Source organism: Marmota marmota, unplaced genomic scaffold, assembly GCF_001458135.2.
Source record: "Marmota marmota marmota unplaced genomic scaffold, marMar, whole genome shotgun sequence".
Lineage (NCBI taxonomy): Eukaryota > Metazoa > Chordata > Mammalia > Rodentia > Sciuridae > Marmota > Marmota marmota.
Genome location: NW_026000057.1, coordinates 19453582 through 19475984, shown reverse-complemented (window position 1 = coordinate 19475984; position 22403 = coordinate 19453582). Strand labels below are relative to the sequence as shown.

The 22403-nt window shown below is 39.9% G+C and overlaps 1 protein-coding gene across 1 annotated transcript in view; it reads right to left on the bottom strand.

Moving 5' to 3' along the window:
• LOC107141305 (broad substrate specificity ATP-binding cassette transporter ABCG2-like) overlaps nt 1-14936 on the bottom strand; it is a 55879-nt gene extending 40943 nt beyond the window's left edge. Inside the window, 4 exon segments of the mRNA XM_015484535.2 lie at nt 7477-7633; nt 7636-7691; nt 8148-8258; nt 14294-14936. Of these exon segments, the coding sequence (XP_015340021.2) occupies nt 7477-7633; nt 7636-7675 (197 nt within the window). The 5' untranslated portion in view covers nt 7676-7691; nt 8148-8258; nt 14294-14936.
• Nucleotides 14937-22403: the final 7467 nt, after the last annotated feature.

Sequence of the window (22403 nt, the reverse complement as noted above, 5' to 3'; positions counted from 1 at the left end):
AAGCAGGTCAACATGTATTTCACAGAGCAAACAGTATCTATTCCAAGTTCAAGGTCAAAGAAACAGCTATTATTTCTCAGATAATGAATCCACAGAGGTCCATCCTCTGTCACAGCTGTCATGAGGGATGAACGTCTCAGCACAACTGCCCCACAGTGCCCACATTCACAAGGAACTTGGCATTCACTGCCTGTGACACCTGATCTGTCACAATTATAGTGGGGTTGCTGGGGACAGAAATGAAAGACACTTTTCCTTTTGCTCATTTAAATGAGGAACCTCTCCCTGAATCATCAAAGGAAAGAAATGAGAATTCCATAAAGCTGGAGCAAGCTGTAATACAAAAATCCCTTGTTGTTTTTGTGAAATTTCCCCTCCCAAAGTAAAACATATTAATGACTAGACAAACTTTCAAGGTGCATTTCTATATAGCGCTCGATGTATCTTCTTTATTAATGTATACCTACTATCTTCTTCTGAAATGACCATGAAAAAGCTTATCATTTACTAAGGCTTCACTACCAGAGAACTTTTCCATGTTTTTCAATACCAACTCAAATAAGGACTATCAATTCTGAATTGTTTAACCACAATTGGATCATGAATGTGTTAAAACAAAGAATGTTACAGGTCCCCAAGTTTGGCTTCCTTTGACAGTAAACTTTAGCATTACAGAAGACATAAGTAATGTATAATCACAAGTGCAAGAGTTCCAATGTGGGCCAGTGGCTAACTCAACATCCATCCATTCAACACAATTATTAAGAATTTACTTTGTACATATAAGACGCTATTCTAGGATATTGGATAGAGGTAGGAACAAAGAAACAGATAAACAAATGGAAAAATGAAGTCCTAGCCCTCCTGGAGTTTGCATTGTAGTCCAGGGGTCAGCACACCACAGTGGCCACCAGATCTGTCTTCATAAACTGTGTGACTGGGACAGAGTCATGATCATTGGGCTACATAGTGCCTATAACTGCTTTCATTCTACAGACTTTAGTTCCAACAGAGATATATGGCACAAAGTGTTGACAATATTTACCATCGGACCCTTCAAGGGAAGAGTTTGGTCCTCTGTTCTAATCTATTTTCAACAATTTCCTGGTCTCCCCATTCTTAGCCCACCTATCATCACTCAAAAAGCCATTTCAACTAGGTGCAGTGGTGCTGTCTTGTAATCCCAGGTGTGGGAAGCCATCCTGACACGTGACTGGGTGGCTCCCATTAAGGGTCTGAGGCGTTCTGGCTGTGTCGGAACTTTCCCGGCCCTTTCCTGATGAGAGAACCCGTCCGTGTGGGGGTGTGACTGACCACTGACCCCAGGGGCCCAATCACTGACCCTGACCTTGGAGTGCAGTCCCCCCTCAACCTTCATTGGATGGAATTATCCCCTGAATTTCTTGTTCCCCAATAAAAGGCTACTCCCAGGTGTGTTCACTCTCTCTCTCTCCTGCTAGCCCTGAGTAATCCTTGCTGCCCTGCTGGGCGGTTAGAGGTTGGAGCCAGAGAGGGGAGCCGTCTCGGACCTGGAAATAGAAATAAGGTAACTGAGTCTGTGTGTTTTATTTCAATCTCTTCTAGCTAACTTTTATGCCAAGAACCTCATTAATGAAACCATTGCACAGGCCGCACCCAGGTACTAGGGAGGCTGAAGTAAGCAGATCCAAAGTTTGAGGGCAGCTGCGAAACTTAGAAAGACCCTGTCCCAAACAATGACAAAAATTAATATGGTGGGTATGTAGCTTGGTGGTAGAGCAATGGCCTAGCATCTACAAGGCACTGGGTTTGACCCTCGGTACTAAATTTAAAAAACAAACAATTCCCCACTCCTATTTATTGCTTTACTGCATTTGTGTCCACTAGTTTTCCTTGTTATAGTGTAGAACACTGCCAACAAAAAGTGTGACATACTGGCACCACTTCCCCTTCTTCTCTTCCCCACAGTATGCAACACACTGAATACTTAAAGTGTGAAATGAAACTTACCCAGAGGATTTCCATCTCATCTCTTACATGTGTACAGGTGAATTTTTGGTCTTGTTTAAGGAAAAGTCATGTCAATGCCATTCCTGGAGCAGGCATGCCTCCTTACACACATGCACACACAACACACTCATTTTCTCAAATTCCATGAGCCCAGAATCTTCAATTTAGGGTTGGGCACTGACTTTGCATCTTTTAATACTTCTATCACAACCAGAAAGATATAGGGAAAATGCTCTACTTTTATAAATTCATTAAACTATAAAATTGCAGAGAACTGAGAATGAATCTGTGTAACTAGCCATTTTGTACAATGCTAGGCACCTAGTAGGCATTCACAATTTGTTGAATAAATGAATCATTACATTTTGTATGTAGGGATTACTTTAAACAAGAATAATTATTTGATAAAAATGAAACTCAAGGAGTAGGAAACAAACCAATTGAGATATACATTTTTTTTCCATTTTTATATGATAGTTTAAAAATAAATTCAAGGAGAGGGAAAGGAAAATCCAACTACTATGTACAACTATAAAGCTCTAATTTTAAAAAAATATTAAAATAATAAAAATAAAATAAATTTAAGCCATGTGTGGTGGCCCAAATCTATAATCCCAGTTTCTTGAAGGCTGAGACAGCAGGATCGAAATTTTGAGGCTAGCCTGGGCAACATAGGAAGAAAGTTCCAGAAACAAAACAAAACAAAACACACACACACACACACACACACGGACTAGGGATGTAGCCTAGTTGCAGAGCACTTGGCATCTTCAAGGCATTGGGTTTGACCCCCAGTATCAATAATAATAATAATAATAATAATAATAATAATAATAATAATTCAATTAACAAAGAAGTGGGATATACCTTACTGAATATATGTATATTCTGACTGGAGAGAAAACTTAGTTATATTCTTACTTGTGATTTTATGTTTAAATAATGTGTTGGTTATTTCTATTACACTTGCCTTCCCCTTCCTTTCTTAGTAGAAAGAACTTGGAAGTTCTGAGTAGAGGGCAGCAACAACCAGCACCCTCAAACACAGGCTAGGATGGGGTTGGGAGCAAGAGAGGAGGCGGAGGTTGGGAGGATGCTCATATTAGGGAATAAGAAAACTGACTGAGCAAATCCACAAGTATATTAAGAATAACTAGACCAAGTTTGTCACTTTTTGACAAGATTTTACAAACATGGAAATGTGGAAAGAATGCAAGGTTTAAGATTGAAACTTGTGTACTAATTAGAAAGGTTGTTTTTGTTTGTTTGTTTGTTTTTTGTTGTTGTTTATTTGTTTGGTATCAGGGATTTAACCCAGGGCACTTAACCACTGAACCACATCCCAGCCTTTTTTATTTTTTAAATTTTGAAACAATGTCCACTAAGTTGTTTAGGGCCTTGCTAAGCTGCTGAGGCTGGTTTTGAAATTGAGATCCTTCTGCCTCAGCTTCCTGAGCTGCTGGAATTACAGGAGTGTGTTACTGTGCTCCACTGAGAAATCATAGATTTTAATCAATCCAAGTAGCTACAGAAAAGTATAGATGGAAAGCTCAGCATGCTGTGGGAGTAACTGCCTGCCACCCACCATTCCTCTTATTCCTCCTTCCAGATCCATGTGCACCTGCGAGACAATTTTTCAACAAAGATATAGAAGAATGAGTATTCCCACATATATATGAACATGCATACATATATTCCTTAGGTATGTGCATTGACAAGTTATAGAATCAATGTTGCACCAATAGCAATTAGCATCCCAAACTCCCAGATGTTGGCTTGTAAATACCATCCTCCACCAGAATGAATGTCAACTGATTTCAGATCTGGCAGGAAAAGAGCACAGTCAGCCGGAAATTTTTTTTCTTCTGTGTGTGAGGGTTGGGGGAGGAGAGAAACTAGGGATGGAACCCAAGGCCTTGTAAGACAATCATTCTTTCATGGAGCTACATCCTCAACCCTTTAAAAGAAATTTGGAGACAGGGTATCCCTACGTTGCCAAACTAAGTTGCCAACTACTTAGTGATTACACAGGAGAGAGTCCTGCATAAGCCTCCTTAGCAGATGTAATTACTGTGTCACTGTGCCCAATAAACTTTGGAACTTCTGGCGGTGGAAGGAAGTCCTTAGAGAATGAGGGGATAAGTCAAAATAAGAGACAAAGGGAACTACTTTGAAAGGTCTCCCACTAAGCAAATAAGAGACAACAGGACTATCAAGATAAATAACAATAATCATGCATTACTATGGAATATTATTGAATGAAATAAAAATCCATGAGCTAATACAGTAAATGAATGACAAGACCATCGATGAAGCTATCTTCTCTTACTAAAATGCAAACTATAAGATGATGTAAATAGAAAATCACCAGTTAGCCACTATGATAGTAGTTGCTGATTCAGGCAAGAATCATAAATAGCATCTGAAGCTGGTGAGTTACAACTTAATGAGGAAGGATTCTGAAATAATGTCAGAGAATCTCCTATCATAATAATAATAAAGCACAAAGAGGAAAATGGTGACATTATGGTGAAGTTTGGCAGACAGAAACATGACCAGGTGATCAATTTTAACATCACCTGGAATGGGATGGAATTAGAAAGTACCAGGTTAGATAAGACTGAAGAGATATGATGTGATGGTCAGAAACCTATATGAGGAGCACAGTGATGGGCAGCCCTCAGGACTTCTGCCTTCATTCTGAGGCTACTTTTCCCCACAGCTGCAGCAAGACAACTACTTAGTGATTACACAGGAGAGAGTCCTGTGTGTATGTGTGATTTTGTTTGCTTGCTTGCTTGCTGTTTGTTTTGTTTTTTAGTACTGGGGATTGAACCCATGGTGCTTTCCCACTCAGCTACATCCTCAACCTTTTTATTTTATTTTGAGACGGGGTCTCACTAAGTTGCCCAGGCTGGCCTTGAACATGTGATCCTTCTTCCTCAGCTTCCTGAGTCACTGGGATTACAGACATGTGCCACACACCCAGTCTGTGGATAAAGTTGTAATCCACAGACTAACCATTTCTTTCACACCCACACTCAGAACATTTTATCCTATCTCACCATTTCTTGATCCTCTGAAGGAAGTTGGCTGCTCCCAACACAAAAGATCCTAATAACATACAAAACACCAAAAAAAAAAAAAAAAAAAAACTAGACAAACATCTGATTTTATATAGGTCTTCAGCCCCAATAGGTCCAAAGACTCTTTTATAATCACTTCCCAGATTCAGGAAGTTATTTGCTTTGTATAGGAGTAATTATTTTTCCTCTTAAACAAAAAAACACAAGACATGTGAGCCACAGTTTTTTTGCTGCTATGACCAAAAAGACCTGACAAGAGCAATTAGATTAGAAAAGGAAAAGTTTATTTAGGGGCTCCCAATTTCAGAGGACTGAGACATCTATTCCTTGAGGCCTGAGTTGAGGCAGAACATCATGGTGGAAGTGTGTAGCACAGGAAAGCAGTTGGGAATATGGCACCAGGAAGCAAAAAGAGAGACTCCACTCTCCAGGGACAAAATATATATTAAAGTCATGCTCCCAGTGACTCACCTCCTCAGAGCCTATATAACTGGAAGTGCATGCTGGTTTAGTACAACTGTTTCATGTGTTTAAACTTCACAATTGGCTTCAATAGACCATGTACTTATCTGGCTTCTGTACCAGATTTATTCACTCATGTAGGTAATTCCATTTCAGAAGAACATACCCTGTTCCTGGGTTGCAAGAACTTTGGGAAGATTGTTCAGAAGGTAAATTATAAGGGTTTGTTCAATACATACCTTGAAGTAACTTCATTCACCCCTTGATGTGTAGGGCTTTTTTGGTAACACATAAGATAAAATCTCTGGCCCACTGCTGAAAAGGGGGAAGGAATTCCTGAAAGCAGCATAGTTTGATCATCTAAAACATTTGCCAAGGATAGTCCATGCTTCAGTCATCAGATAAGTCTCTTTTGAAAAGATGGACTAAATTTATCCATAATCAATTTGAGCTCATGTTCCCCCTCCCCCATTGAATTTACTTTCTTTTTGACTCTTTGTGCTTAAATTATATGCATAATATATATAATATATATATATATTATATATATATATTATATATATATATTTTCTAGCTAAAGTGTTTTTGTTTGTATTTTTGTTTTTCTTGTCTCTTAAAAGGAAATTCACAATTCAAGTTTTGCTAGCCTTAGTCTTTAGATATAAATTCTCTACTTGGCCTCAAATTTGGAAATACAAATTTAAGACTTAGCAGACTTCTTTCAATATCAGGTCTAAAATATAGATTTTCAAACTAAAAAATGTTAACTCTAAGTTTTAAATTTTCTTGTATGCTCCTATATGTTAATATGCTTATACACAGTCTGTTTGCATAATACTAAATTGACTTATAATTGGACCAAATGCCTTTCATATGAATTTAGTAAATCTGTAATAAATAATTTGAACTTGTTCATAAGAATATCTTTAAAATCTAATAACTTGTGTTTATGGCCTGCTAACCAATTAGGATATTTGTCTTAATATCTGAGGAGCATGCTCATTGTTTTCTATATACAACAATCTCTTATGAGATTGGCAAAAAAATTAAATATTAACTATGCTTGAAATCCATGAGTAATCTAAACATAGCTGTTAAAATGAATATAATAAATGAGAGTTTTTTGAATTATTAAGAATGTATCTTTTAAAATAATTTTGTTTTTTTATAAGGAAACTTAAATCCAGAGCTTAAAATCTTAGGCTTTTCACATCTCAGAAATGTTCTGTTGTCTTTTAATAATTGTGTACTGCTTTATATCTATATATGACATTCATGGTTTGTCTAAAATATTCGTTGTTTTGTAGGTTTGGAAATTCATGAGGGAACCTATACTTTTCCTTGTTCAACACTTCAGTCAATAACTATGAATCCAGCAGTCTGGTAATGACTTAACCACTCTTAGCAAAGTTCACAAAAGAACTGACTTAAAAAACAAAGATTTTATATTTTATCAAAATAATGTCTTACCTTTTCTGCAGATTTTATTACATTTTTAATTGCTTAAAATTAGGCCCTACAAGAAGTTAATATTTATTCAAATCTTGATTTGTTATAAAGTATAATGGTATTAATTATGATTGTTGTCTTATATTGTTGAAGTAAGTTGTTTTGCTAAGTTACAAAGTTCTCTAAATGATAATGGTAGTAAGTAGCTTCTACAGGAATTCTTTCTCCTCATTTATTTTGTACTTCAGAAACTAATTGATACAACAATTGATCAATCCCATGGTACAATTTGCCAGTCACTTTCAAAGATATACATAAACTTAAGTGATCCAATCATTTTAGTCTAAGTTTAGCAGAAAGAAATGAAAGAATAGGTTAATACATCTTTACAAGGAATTGAACACAAATGTTCACAGCAGCTCATTGGTGATAGGTAAAATCTGTAAAGTTCATTCAATAAAGCAGGATTTTGAAAAGTTCATGCACATACTTGATATTTGTTAATACTTCTCTCTCAAATGTTCTCCGGCAGAGTAGAAAGCCACTCTTCTCTTTTACTCGATAGCAGATGTTATGAATACTCAACACAGTCCCTTGGGTAAATGACTTTGGGTCAATGGATGCCATCTTAGGGAAATATTAGGTCTTTGTGACTCTGGGATAAAGTCCTGGTAATGACTGGAAGACATCTGAGTTTCTACCTTTCTGTAGAGGGAAAAGCAAAAGTAAGTTGTATTGTTTTGTTTTGTTTTTGAGGATTGAACTCAGAGGTGCTTTACAACTTGGCTACCTGCCCAGCACATTTAAATTTCTCTCTTTTTTTATTTTGAGGCAAATCTTGCTAAATTGTTGAAGCCAACTTTGAACATATAATGGCACTGTACCCCAAGGAGATGAAATTATAGACATGTATCACTGAACCCAGTTAGATAACAGAAGTCTGTTTTATTTTATTTTTTTAAGGCAAACAGTTGCTATTTTTATTATTCAAATTAACAAATTACATTTAAATCAAAGCATCTTCTGATCAGAAAAAAACTCTTCTTGGGTTGGGCTGAATTAACCTGAGCAACAAAATTTGAAGATGAATAAAATAATACAAAATACAAGGTGGAATTTTTTTCATTGTTATTAAATTCTTTAAATGGTATAGCTACTTACTGGTTAAGAATATGTGTTTTGGCAGAAGTCTGTTTTAAACTTCACTTCAGTGAGTAGTTTCCTTTCCAATGAATATCCCACATGACCATGATAAGAGAACAACCTTAGAACCTATAATGGGAGGAAAGACAACTTTGAATACTTGCACTTCAGCCAGAACTTGAGGAACCAAAATCCTGGAAAGGAGGGAAAAGCACTGGAGCAAACCCAACACCCACTCTTTCCTCACCAGGTATTTGAAAACACAAACTGTACATGTATGGGGCAACATAGGACTATCATGTAGGAGGAAAATGCTAGAGGGGTCTTCCTGAAACCACTATTAGTTCACATATTTCATCACACTTTCAGATAGGGAGACAAAAGTAAAAGTTATGAGCCAGCAAAGATAAGGAGCCCTGAAAACTACTAGGTTTTGAGATCCCAGATGTCCTGGGAATATAGGGAAACCAAAACAGACCAGCCTCTGCTCTAAGAAGATGATCTGTCCAGACTTTGCAAAAAGAATGTTAAATATTCCCTCAAAGGTGATATCATCAACCATATTATCAATAAAAAAATTATCAGGCATGCCAGAAAACAAGACCTAAAATTCCAAAAATGAGAACATAGAAGTAGACCCATAGGTAATCCAGTCAAGTTATCAAACCTTGACTCTAAAACAGCTGATGAATATTTTAAATAAAATAATTTAAAAATAGACAATTTCTGAAGAATAACATCTTTAAAAATCAAATTTAAGAATTAGAGCTGGATATGGTAGTGTACATCTATAGTCCCAGATACAAAAGATGCTGAAGCACAATGGTAATGAGTTTGAGGCCAGTCTGGGAAAAATAGCAAGACCAAATTTCTTTTAAGACAAATAAGGAGGCTGGAGGTGTAGCCCGGTTGTAAAACGCATGCTCAAAACCATGGGTTTTACCTCCAGCATGGGGGTGGCAAGTGTGAGTTTAACAGCTAAACACATTAGGTTAGGAAAGACAATTCAAGAAAACATCCAGGAGGAAAATTAGAAATGATAAAAACAGTCACTATTTAAAATAGGGGGAGCTTCTGATTGAAAAGAGTATTACATAAAAGAGCAAAAGAAAAATGGAACATGAAGCCAGGCATGATGATCCACACCTGTAATCCCAGCGGCTCAGGAGGCTGAAGCAGGAGGATTGCAAGTTCAAGGTTAACCTCAGCAATTTAGTGAGGACCTAAACAACTAAGCAAGACCTTGTTTCAAAACAAAAAATAATAAAGGGCTGGGATGTGGCTCAGTGGTTAAGCAGCCCTGCCCTGGTATCAAAACAATATACAAACAAACAAAAAATGGAACATGCTGAAAAAGCTTTGGCATAGATAGATGGAAGTGGAAATCTGGGAGAGGAGGAAAAATGGATTAGAATCAATATTTAAAGATATATACCAGTGAAATATTTTCTAAAACTGATGAAGGAATTAAGCCACAGATTGAACAACCTGCAGAGCCATGAAGCAGAAAAAACAAACAAACAAACAAAAAAAAAAAAAACAAAGAAAACCACATGCAGGTAAAACTGACAAAAACAAAAGTCGTCAATGAATAATTGTTTTTACAACCAAAACTTCATACTTACAACACCCTATTCATCTTGGAGACTAGGAAAGAAAGAAACCATTTAAGGATTAATGTCTAAGATATTACAGGTGAATAGCTGGGTTTTATATTAGAATACAACAAATGGTAATGATTAGCCAAAATTCTATTCTCCTGAAACAGTGAAAGAGAAGGAAACTGTAACGTATGAACTTTACACCTTTACTTTAAAAACCTGCAAGCCACCTCCCCAGGTCTTCAGAAACCAAAATATGCAAATTCCAACACCAGCAGTCACTTCTACTGTCACCACTCTGTAATGTTCAGCCACTGAGGACATTTCTCACCTTGTCCCAAGACGTATTAGGAGAATCATGTAACAACACAATACTTGACTTTAAATAGGTCTTAAATGGAAAGATTTTCCACTAATAAAAGGCAACAAGTAGACTAAAGTTCACCAAATAAGTTCACCCATCCCTACAGGACAGTGGCTAAAACATATGAGTGTAGTAATGATGTCAGAAGCATGTGTAAAGAGCTTCCCTCCCTGTGACTGGATTAAGTTTGTGACTCATGTTGCTGAGCAGGTACTTATTTCCTTGCTCAAGTTCTACCTATCTTCCCTAGAGAGATGCAATTTCAAACTGGGAAGACAGTTAATCTGCACCCCCCCCCCCCCCCCCCCCCCCCCCGCCACCGCCCCGTCTTCCAGGAGCATTACAATTTATAAGGACAAAAAGCCAGGAAGCAGCAAATACCGAGTTCTAAGCTTCTCCCAGAGACAATGAGTTCTGGGCTTTTTAGGACTTCTTTCCTGACTGTCCAAACCAACACATCTTGCCTCAGTCTCCATTGATTAATTTGCCCTCATTGTAAGCTATAAAACTTAGACTCCTTCTGTAATTAAGGGTCATTGTCATACCCAGAAAATGAGCCCTTCCAGTGCCTAAATGATTGACTCTGCTGTGGAAAAAAGGAAGGCTTGCTGATCCCTTTGAGGTCTGTTTCCATCCTGGTTATTTGGATTTTCATAATGTGCCCGTCCATGTTCATTATTTTTGCTAACAATTATGTTAACAAAAAATAATAAATAGTATAATTATATTTTATATCATTGTTTGACTGTATTATATAATTATATGTTACATGTTCCCATACACAGAGGCCACGTCTTTCCCTTGGGAGTTCATGTGAGGCCAACACCAGACTCTGCTATCAGTTTTGCTCTCCTGAAATCTTACTTCTTTAAAGGTCTTGTACAACTGTGTATCTACTGGTCCTGAGCTTTTCTTGGTTGGTAGGCTTCTGATGATGTCTTCTATTTCATCACCTGATATTGGTCTGTTTAAATTGTGTATATCTTACTGGTTCAACCTGGGCAAATAGTATGACTTAAGAAATTTGTTGATGCCTTTAATGTCTTCTATTTTATTGGAGTATAAGTTTTCAAAATAATTTCTAATTATCCTGTGTGTTTCTGTAATGTCTGCTATGATATTACCTTTTTCATCATGTATGCTGGTAATTCGAATTCTCTCTCTCCTTCTCTTCATTAGTGTAGCTTGTCAAATTTATTTATTTTTTCAAAGAACCAACTTTTTGTTTTGTCATTTTTTTTCAATTGTTGCTTTTGTTTCAATTTCATTGATTTCAGCTCTAATTTTAATTATTTCTTGCCTTTTACTGCTTTTGCTATTAATTTGTTCTTCTTTTTCTAGGGCTTTGAGATGTAATGTGAGGTCATTTATTTGTTGACTTTTTCTTCTTTTAAGGAATGAACTCCATGCAATGAACTTTCCTCTTAGTACTGCTTTCATAGTGTCCCAGAGATTTTGATATGTCTATATATAGACGTGTTCTCATTTACCTTGAAAAAAATTTTTAATCTCCTCCTTGATGTCTTCTGCAACCTATTATTTATTTAGTAGTATGTTGTTCAGTCTCCAGGTGTTGGAGTAATTTTTATTTTTTATTTTGTCATTGATTTCCAATTTTATTCCGTTATAATCTGATAAAATGCATGTATTTGCTAAGAGTTGCTTTGTTGCATATTATATGGTCTATTTTAGAAAAGAATTCATATGCTGCTGAGAAGAAAGTGTATCCGCTTGATGCAGGTTGAAATATTCTATATATGTCGGTTAAGTCTAAGTTATTGATTGTATTATTGAGTTCTATAGTTTCTTTATTCTACTTTTGTTTGGAAAATCTATCCAGTGGTGAGAGAGGTGTGAACTGATAAGACTTATAATGTAATTTTTAGGTCTTATATTTTCTGTATTTGAACTTTCTCAATGTTATTTTTAATATACATTGTAATACACAGTTAATTATGAAAATTCAATTACCAACAGAAAATTTACAAAAGGGAGCTCAATATCTCTTTAACAAAACACCCAGGCTTGTAGACAAATGCTATGTCCTGGGAATAAGAAATAGAATATATTTCTTATTTTAAAAGTCAATAACTTTAAAATATTATTGTTAACAAACTTCTCCTTTTAGTAACTCCATGCACAGTAAGTTTTTATCCATACCATATCAATTGTTTATCTTCACACATTGGAGATAATCACCAGGTTTACCTTAAGGAACCTGCCCATAACACACCACAAGAACTGGAATCATTGCACCACCAAATTGTTTTCTAAAAATATTCTAAATTGTCAGTTTGTATTTCATACTCACTTTCAAATGAAACTGCCAGTGGCTACAAATGTAATAAGAACTTAGACTCTTCACTTGTGCCTGCAAGTAATCAATGGGGCAACTAAAAGCAGGATAAAAAGTTTGCTTCTCTGCCTCCATTTTGCATCAGTGTTCTTTGCTCTGAGTCAATCACCTTGGATTCCAGTAACAGCAAATCTGATCAATAAAATTCTCGTGATAAGTGGAAATTACCCCTGGGCAACAGCAACTTTCATATCTCAGACAAGGCCATTCTGACCAATCCTGAGTTAATGATTGATCTGACCATGGTTTGACCAAGACAGTTTGATCATGCTTCCCTATGTCTACATAATCCACAAGCTCATGCATTACCCCCAATAAAAGGGTTGGAAGTATTAGTCCCCTGTGTCTTCCAAGTATAACTCTACCTTTCCTGCTTTATACCTTTACTCTTTGCACTTGGTTGGTGGGGCAAAACTATGCTTTGTTGGGACCCCCAGAATATGGCCTCTGGCCTAGGACTTTAGAAATACAAAATCAAGTCATTGAATTTAGTAGTGTGCTCTTTTCTAACAAAAATGTATGTATAATACACACCCACCTTTTCTGCCACACAAATTTACTCACTGGCCTTAATTGCAATTTAGGTGACCAAGGGCTGTGGTCTCAAGACACAAGCACTCAAAGACAGATCATTAACAATACACTCCTTAACCAATATGTTGAAAGGAGTCACCTGGACCTTCCACACAGCTCAAACAAACAGCTTTCTTCTGACCATGATGTCAATTATCTGTGCTGTCATTCCTGAAGAGCTTTTCCCAAACACCCCTGACTCTTTTCCAGGCTACCTCCTTCCTGAGTGTCCCTAACACCATCAGGGACCCCCATGAAAAACAGCACCCCTTAAGAGTATGTGAATGGAAGATCTGAAGAGGACAATGAGATATTCAGCACCCCTCCAAATAGATAGATAGATAGATAGATAGATAGATAGATAGATAGATAAAGGAGATGTACTCCAAGAATCTTCACTGAGCCTGTCATCTACTAAAAATATCACATAGGTTCTTGGCTACCCCCTAACTTTTTCAAACCATCTGTGGACATCAAAACCCAGGGGCAGGGCTGGGAGTATAGTTCAGTGATAGAGCACTTGCCTAGCATGTAGGAGGTCCTTGGTTCAATCCCTAGGACTGCAACACCACCACCATCATCAAAAAAAAAAAAAAAAAAGGAAAAGAACAAAAAAGCATTAAGGCCAGATGCTTTCATGCCTTCTCCATAATAAATCTCAGGATAAATTACATAAAAGAATGAAGAATGAAACTGTGGGAACTTTCTGCAAAAGTCTAAAGGCAAACTCCCAGATCCTTTAACTTGATCAGTATGATTTGTGCTTTCCTCTACCCCATCTATGTTCTCTCTCTCTCTGTTTTTTTTTTTGTTGTTGTTGTTGTTGTTGTTGTTAAGTTGTTGATGGACCTTTACTTTATTTATATGTATGTGGTGCTGAGAATTGAACACAGTGCTTCACGCATGCTAGTTAGTAGCTGCAGCAGCTTATTTTAACCACAAGCAAGATTGGTTATACTGGACCTGGGTCTATAAAACCTCAAATGCTCTTCACTCAGGCCCTGTTTGCCCAGCACAAGGAAACATCCTTTGAAAATGTGCCTGAAGCCAGTGTAAATTCCTAGACTCCACAGAGCCCATTCCTGCAACCCCTACAGGTGATAAAAATCGGCCTCTTTCTTGTTCCAAGAGCCAGTCTGCCCAGCACTCTGGGTCAGAGCTGTTTCTCCTTTCTGCCTCCAGCGGAGGCCCCAGTACAGCCTCCTGTGCATCAGCGCTCACTTGATTCGCTTTCGGTTTTATTGACAAAAGTCTCTGACATCATGCCTACCTTCTCCCTTCCCTCCTGCGCTCTGGGGACCGGTCTGTGCGCACCCAGGACACTGCCTGCAGCCATGGCAGAGCCCTTCCCGGGAGAACCCCACCACGTTGCGGCCCTGGGGCCGGGCACTCGCCGCGGGCGGCGCCTGGGCAAGCTCCTGGCTCTGGCTCAAGGCTGCGAACTGAGAGTAAGTCTGCGGGGCCAGGGCACGGAGGGAGGGATGGAGGCCACTCCCTAGAGGGTTGGCTTCCTTTGATAAGCGAGGTAGGGGAATCAGAAGGGGTTGTATCGCCTGCCACGTTGCCTGAGAGGCTGGGTCTTGGAGAAGAATGTCGCAGAGCACACAGGGACAACGCAAAAACTCCCTGTTTTTACGGAGGAAAAATGAAAAAGAAAAAAAAAAGTGGATATATGATTGCAACAGGGAGGAACAGTTCGCACAGCTTGTAAAACTGATTTAACAGTCACATTTCCATTACATTTTACAGTGCACATGTCTTCACTTACATTTCTTTACTTGGGCTTCATAAAAGCCATAAATTATGCTCATTTTCTAAAAAAAAAAAAAAAAAAATAGAATTCAAGCTCAGGAACGTTAATAGTCAAGATCCCAAGACACCAAGACCCACAGTCATGAACTACAGAGGCCAGAATTCAGCATGCAGCAAACACTGATGCAAATCATCTGACTCCAAATCTAGGGGACCTGAGCTGCCGCCTACATGGATTCATGGAGTAACCACTTGAAAAAATATAAAGCTGAGCTAGGGATTTAGGATAAAGAGAAGAAAATATTGAATCTTATAGGAAATGCCCATAAGTTATTGAGATGCACAAAACACAGGTGTAGATCTTGAGCAACATTCCCTTGGCCCATGCCCTTGTAAAATGAAGGAAATACCCCAGTACAGGGAAAACTGGCAAATTGTAGAGCTCCACCCTGGATCCTCCACCAGTCTGACCCTCGATATAGCACTTCTATAAATATTTGATCCCTAGCCCAGGTTGGGGCTTATCACTCTTGAACTAGCCCATATTCCGATTCACATGGGTGTCCACCTTCCTAAGTAAACCTCTGTCTGTGCCTTTGTGTGGGTCATGCTGAAATTCTTTTGTGACACATATGCCAAGAACTCCGCTGGCCCTGAGCTGAGGTCTATCTCTCCTCTGGGAACCCCTCAGATCCATCTCCAGGGACATCTCTTCTCTATGACAGAACTGTCAATTAAAGACATCTGGGACAGCACGGGGCCTGGCAAAGGAGATGACAGAGTTCTTGTTTGCTGATTAAAAGTTGGTATTGTTTCTGACTGGGCAGCAGCTGGTGATGCATACCCCAAGAAGCTATTGCTTCACTTTGAGTGAAGCCAGGGAAGCCAACACAGATCCTGAGAATTTCAAAACCAAAAGTCAATATTGGGTCTTAAGCACAATTGGAAAATATATATTTTTTAAAAATCAGTGGCTAAAGTTTTTTTGTATTTATGTATAGCTATGGCATATTTAGAAGTCCAAAAATTTTAAATCCAAAGTTCATTCTTTTTTTGTTTGTTTGTTTGTTTGCTTGCTTGCTTGCTTGCTTGTGGTGCTGGGGATTAAACCAAGGGCCTTGTGCATGCAAGGCAAGCACTCTACCAAGTGAGCTATATCCCCAGCCCTCCAAAGTGCATTCTAGTTCACAATAATTAGAAGCATTCAACTTAATCACTCAGTTGGGTTTGGGAGTCTTTACTCCTTACCCTTTCCTGTCAGCTGTACCTCAACAATTGACTCTGGAAACACAGCACTCTGCAGAAGGCATCCTACTTTTGAATGCTGTTCCTGCATGTAGGACAGGCAGCACACTCCCTGTGTTTAACAGGGGTCCCGTTCACATCTCAGGACTTCACTTTATGTTCTGAATGTAAACCTTCCTGCTGGGATACTGACAGCTTATTTGCTAACAGGCTCCTTTTTTCTTTCTTCTTCTCTCTCTTTCCTTCCCAAACTGCATGCAAAACAAGATTTACATTCTTCCCATCCTAAGCTTCCCATCCTTTTACTGCCCACCTGAACAACAAAGAAAAATCCAGACCCAAAACTGGGAAAACAGTTCTCTGAAGGATAAAGCTGAACATTAATTACATCTACTGATAATATCTGTAAAACAGTCCTATATTCCCCCTTATAAAGCCCTCTGTTCCCCTTAGCATCTGGAATGGCAGCCTGTGTGACATGACTCCTTTGCCAGCAGAGAAATAAAATTTGTTTTTCCTTTTTCTCTAAACCTTTTCTCATTACTGAATCAGGACCAAGCTTTCAGTATCACTTGAGGACACTATGAATTTCTCTCTTGAAGGAAGAGGTGACCCCTTGTTCATCTTCCTGGTCAGTACAAGGTCAATGAATGTGAATGAGTTAGAATTCAAAACCTTGAACTCAAGTACTATATAGTTTGAGAGGCCAATTAACTGCTGAAGAAGATTGTTCTGGTCCTAACTTCATTGGGTCATAGGATGATAGGTGAGGAAAGCTAACTAGAGGAAAAGAAAATTGTTCTTACCTCTCTTGATACATTTTACGTATTGAGTATATTGTATATATGTATTGATTAATTATTTGCTTGTGATGAACCTGCTAAACACATAAGTTGAGATGACTGTTACCTGCTCATATGCTTTGAAAATTATCCATGTATTTGAAAGGGGAAGAGGACTATATTAAAGAAAGATTTAATAATTAGCATTTAATTCCAAAATAACTTTTATTGGTTTTATTTTTGTTATACATGACTATAGAATCCACTTTGATGCAATTATGCAATCATGGAATATATCTTATTCTAATTATGACCATATTTTTGTGGACGTACATGCTGGTGAGATTCACTGTGGTATATTCATATATGTACCTAGAAAAATTATGTCAGATTCATTTCATTGTTTTTCCTTTTCCTATCCCCCTTACCTTCCCTAGTTTTTTGCGGAATCTTCATACTGCTTTCCAGAGTAATTGCACCAATTTGCAATCCTACCAACGATGTTTGAGTGTACACTTTTCCCCACATCCTTGCCAACATTGGTTCTTACTTATATTCTTGATAACTGTCATTTTGATTGGAGTTAGTTGTTCGACTGGAGTGTTGTTTTAATTTGCACTTCTCTAATTGCTAGAGTTGTTGAACACCAAAAATAATTCAATACATGATGCTTGAATATTTTTATAGAATCAGGTAAATATTAAAAATCTGCTAAGTTTTCAGCATTGTGGTCAAAAGAAATGTAAAATATATTTCATCTCCTTGAAGCTTTTTTCAGCTAATTATAGGAATTACACCATATTACACCTATGATCATTAGATTCCAGCAAAATAAGACCATACTTGATAAAGTGCTGAAATTTGTAGTAGATGTGTTGTAGCAGCCCAGTTATGGAAGAAGAAGCACCATTAGTGGACATTAATTAGTGTTTGGTGGTGCCTTGCACTATATGAATTTTAGTTCTTTTTGTTTATGCACCAACAAATCCTATGGTGTAGCTAATTGTCCCATCTTACAGTGAGAAAACTGAAGATCATAATGTTTAAGCCACCTGCCAGATGATGTGGACAATAAGGAGCATGACCAAGAGTCAAAGCCTGAATTCCTTTTACCTACTGTTATGGTTTGGATCTTAAATGTCCTCAGAAACTCTGTTAGGTTGGTTCCTAACAGATGGAACTTGTCAACTATAATATATAGTTGTCTTTATCCATGCATCAGTTGATGGGCACTGGTTGGTTCCATATCTTGGCTACTGTAAATAATGCTACAATATGCATAGGAAGTAGAGGTCTCTTTAATATTCTGATTTCATTTTCTTTGTATATATGCCTAGTAGTAAGATGAGTACTGGTTCATCCAGGTATTCTATTTTTAGTATTTTAGAGAACCTCCCTATAAAGTATAAGTATGAGCTGGAGAGGCAGATTTCTGACTGGTTTAAAGCCCATCTTTCTCAAAGACATGTTTATGATTTTTCGGTTTATATTAATACATGTGTATATTTACAGATTTTTCTGCACATGGGTACCCATTCCTTCAATAACTTGTGTATTTAGAAAAAATACTTTTAGAATTATTGTGATTACTATAGAGACATGGACCACCCTCTCAGGCTGTCTCAGGATGGGTCTGTTGGGACCACTGCCTTTGGGAAGTCACTATGGCAGAGCTGCCTTCTAAGCTCTGCAGAGCGCATTCTGTCAGGTCATCTAGATCCTTTCCTGGAGAACTGAGTCACTCAGAACACACATTTGTTAATGTACAAGGGAGGAAATGAGATCCTGTCTGATCTGTTCTCTTACTGAGCTGCAGCCCCACTTCATTTTTTTATATATATTTTTTAGTTGTAGATGGACATGATACCTTTATTTTATTTAATTATTATTATGTGGTGCTGAGGATCAAACCTAGTGCTTCATGCATGATAGATAGGCAAGCACTCTTCCACTGAACCACCACCCCAGCCACATCCCACTTCATTTTATTTTGAATTTTCAGACAGTGAGGAAATAGCTTTTCAGTGACCAAATTCTTTTCTATCTTTAGTGTACACTTTATTTGTTTTTCTTTTTATTATTTATTTTTTAGTTGTAGTTAGACATAATACTATTTATTTACTTATTTATTTATTTATATGTAGTGCTGAGGATCGAAGCCAGGGCCTCGCATATGCTAGGCAAGCAGCTCTACTGCTGAGCAACAACCCCAGCCCCAAGTGTACACTTTATTTAATGTGAGGCCATATAAGATACAAAATTAGTAAAAATCAGGAAATTGCGAGGAAAGGAACTGAAAATCATGAATGATATTTGTTGCAGATTGAGAATGATTATCCTTTCTTGTGCTGCTTTTTCTAGTTCCTGCACAGCATCATCATGCCTTTCATTTGGTTATCATTTCCAATATTTTACTTCATCTGATGTTATTAATAAGAGATATTTACTTATTCAGTTTCATCTCTCCCTCACAGAACACCTCTAAGATAGGTATTGTTCTCCTTTTATATGGAAGAAAGAGGCTAAACAATGAGGCACCCGGAGGACTTGTTCACTTTTAGCTGCAATTTTCACTGTGGGTCTGAAATCATGCAGTCCCTGAGTTCAGACAGTTACCAGGAAAGGTAGCCAGGGAAACTTGGGCTGATGGTTCAGGCTCTGTGGACAGGCAGCTCTGCCATCAAAAGTGATGACCTCAGTTAGTTTCGGGATGCTTGTTTAAAATGGGGACTAAAAACGGATGAGAACTAGATAAGGAAATAGTTATGAAATGTGATGCAAAGCATGTTTCTCATCTTGATAAGAATGATCTATTATGTATTTTATCTTACCAAGAATGGATTGTGTTGTGATTGCAACAGGTATTCCACTGAGTTTATCTGTTCTTGTTTTTGTTTGTTTTGTTTTTGTTTTTTAATTAGTTGCATCTATAAAAATAAAAAAGGATTCTAATGGGAGTAGCCATGGGGAGTAATTAAAACTGAGAGTTGATCTGACTATCACTTAGATTTTCAAGAATCAGAGAGGAAAAAGCCTCCCAGATTGCTGGGCACAGGAAAAATATCTGACTGGAGTTAGAAACCAGGGCAACTTTTAATGAGTTTTCAGAGTTAAAGACCAACAGTCTCCTAGTAAGTATGGACAGGTGGGTATGAGGGCAGACAACCACCCATTTCTGGCAAGTGTCTGTACATCCTATTCTGGAGATAGGTCAAGAAACCCTTGACTGCAGCTGGATGAATTATTTTTATTTATTTGGCATTTCTAGGGATTAAACCCAGGGCCAGACCTAGGAAAATACTCTTTTACTGAGGAACAGACCCACTTTATTTTATTTTGAATTTTCAGACAGGATCTCATAACTTGACCTAGATGGCCTTAAATTTGAGCTTCTTGTGCCTTGACCTCCTCAGTAGCTGGGATTACTGGCCCTCACCACCACAGTAAGCTCAAATGAATTATTTCTTAATTGTTCACTATCTGCTGTATATGAACCAAGATGTTCCTATCCTAGCATCTGGGCACTTAACCCTCACCCCAATCCCAGTACAGACACATTCTGTGCTGTCTCTATTTTAATCATACACCCACTTTCTGTTTACTCTATTTGTACAAAATAAAATAAAAGAAAAAGGAAAAGTAGTTTTGTGTGAATCACTCTTTGAATCTGGCTGTTAGGTCTCAGGATGCTTATTCTGCCTGAGCCTTCCACCTTCCACCCTTGTCCATCACCAGGCGATCAGGTCAGACAGGGAGAAGACAGAGTTCCTCACAAAACCTGTTAGAGGGGTCTCCTCCCTGGGGGGGTCCCCTCTACCCTGGGTGCGATGGTGTACAGAGCTCCGCTGGACACCCAGGTTAGATGGGTCTTCCCCCTGGAGGGGGGAGTGCCCTGTACCCTGGGTGCGATGGTGTAAGGAGCTCCCCCAAAACCCAGGTTAGAGAGGTCTCCCCTCTGGAGGGATGAGTACCCTGAACCTTGGTTTCGATGTTGTATGGAGTCCCCACGAAAACCCAGGTGGGAGGGGTCTCCCCCCTGGGAGGGAGTCCCTTCTACCTTGGATCAGTGGGGGGGGGGAGCTCCTACCCCACATTCAGATGAGAGATCTTCCCCCAGGAGGGGTAGTTCCCTCTACCCTGGGTGCGGTGAGAGGGAGCTCCCCCACACACACCCAGGTAGGAGGGTTCTCACCTCTGGCCAGGGGAGTCCCCTATAACCTGGGTGCAGTGGAAGGGAGCTCCACCCCACCCAGGTGAGAGGGGTCTCCCCCCAGGGGGTTGTCCCCTCTACCCTGAGTACAGTGGGGAGCTCCCCCCACTACCCAAGTGAGAGGAGTCTCCCCCCAGGAGTGGGGAGTCCCATCCACCCTGGTGTGATGGTGTGGGGAGCTCCCCCCGCAACCCAGGTTAGAAGGGTTTCTCCCCTGGAGGGGGAAGTCCCCTCTAGGCTGGATGCGATGGTGTGGGGAGCTCCCCCCCCCCGTTGCCCAGATTAGAGGGGGCTCCCCCCTGGAGGAGGGAGTCCCCTTCACCCTCGGTGCAGTGCAGAGCTCTCCCCACCGCCACCACCCAGGTTAGAGGGGGCTCTACCCTGGAGGGGGGCGTCCCCTCCAGCCTGGGTGCTATGCAGAGCTATCCCAGGCATCCAGGTTAGAGGGGGTCCTGCATGGAGGGGGGTGTCCTCCACCCTGGGTGTGATTCAGAGTACCCCCACCACCCAGGTTAGAGGGGTCTCCCCACTGGAGAGCTCCTTCCTGCACCCAGGGTAGAGGTGTCACGCCCCTGGAGAAGGGAGTCCCCTGGAGTCTGGCTGCAGCAGCATGCAGAGCTCCCCCCTGCAACTAGGGAGGAGGGGTCTTGCCCCTGGACGGGGGAGTGCCCTCCACCTTGGCTGCAACATGGTGAGCTCCCCTGGCTCCCAAGTTAGAGGGGTCTGGCCCCTGGAGGGGGAGTCCACTGGACCCTGGCTGCAGCACCATGCAGAGCTTCCCCCATAACCCAGGGTGGAGGGGTATCGCCTCTGGAGAGGAGAGTCCTCTAGACCATGCATACAGTGGCTTGCTGGCTTGTGGAGATCCCCAGGCACCCAGGTTGGAGGGGTCTCCCGCCTGGAGGGGAATGTGCCCTCAACCCTGGCTGCAGAAGCAGGTGGAGCTCTGCAGGCTCCCAGGATGGAGGGGTGTCGCCCCTGGAGAGGGGAGTGTCAAGACAACTGGCTGCAGCATGCAGAGCTCTTCTGGCTCCCAAGGTGGACCAGTCTCGCCCCTGGAGGGATAGCCTGGGTGCCAAGGACTGAGGAGCTCCCATCTGGCACCCAGGATGGAGGGGTCTTGCCCCTGGTGAAGGGAGTACCCTAGACCTTGGCTGCAGCAGCCTGCTGAGCTCCACCTGGAACCCAGGGTGGAGGAGTCCCGGCCCTGGAGAAGGGTATCACTTGGAGTCTGGCTGTAGCACCAAGCAGAGTTCCCCACAGCCTGCTGTTCCACAGCCTGTGTGCCACAGACTGCTGAGCTCCCCCAGCACCCAGGGTCAAGATGTTTTGCCCATGGAGGGAAGAATCTGCTCAAGCCTGTATGCAAAGGCGTGCAGAGCTCCACCTGG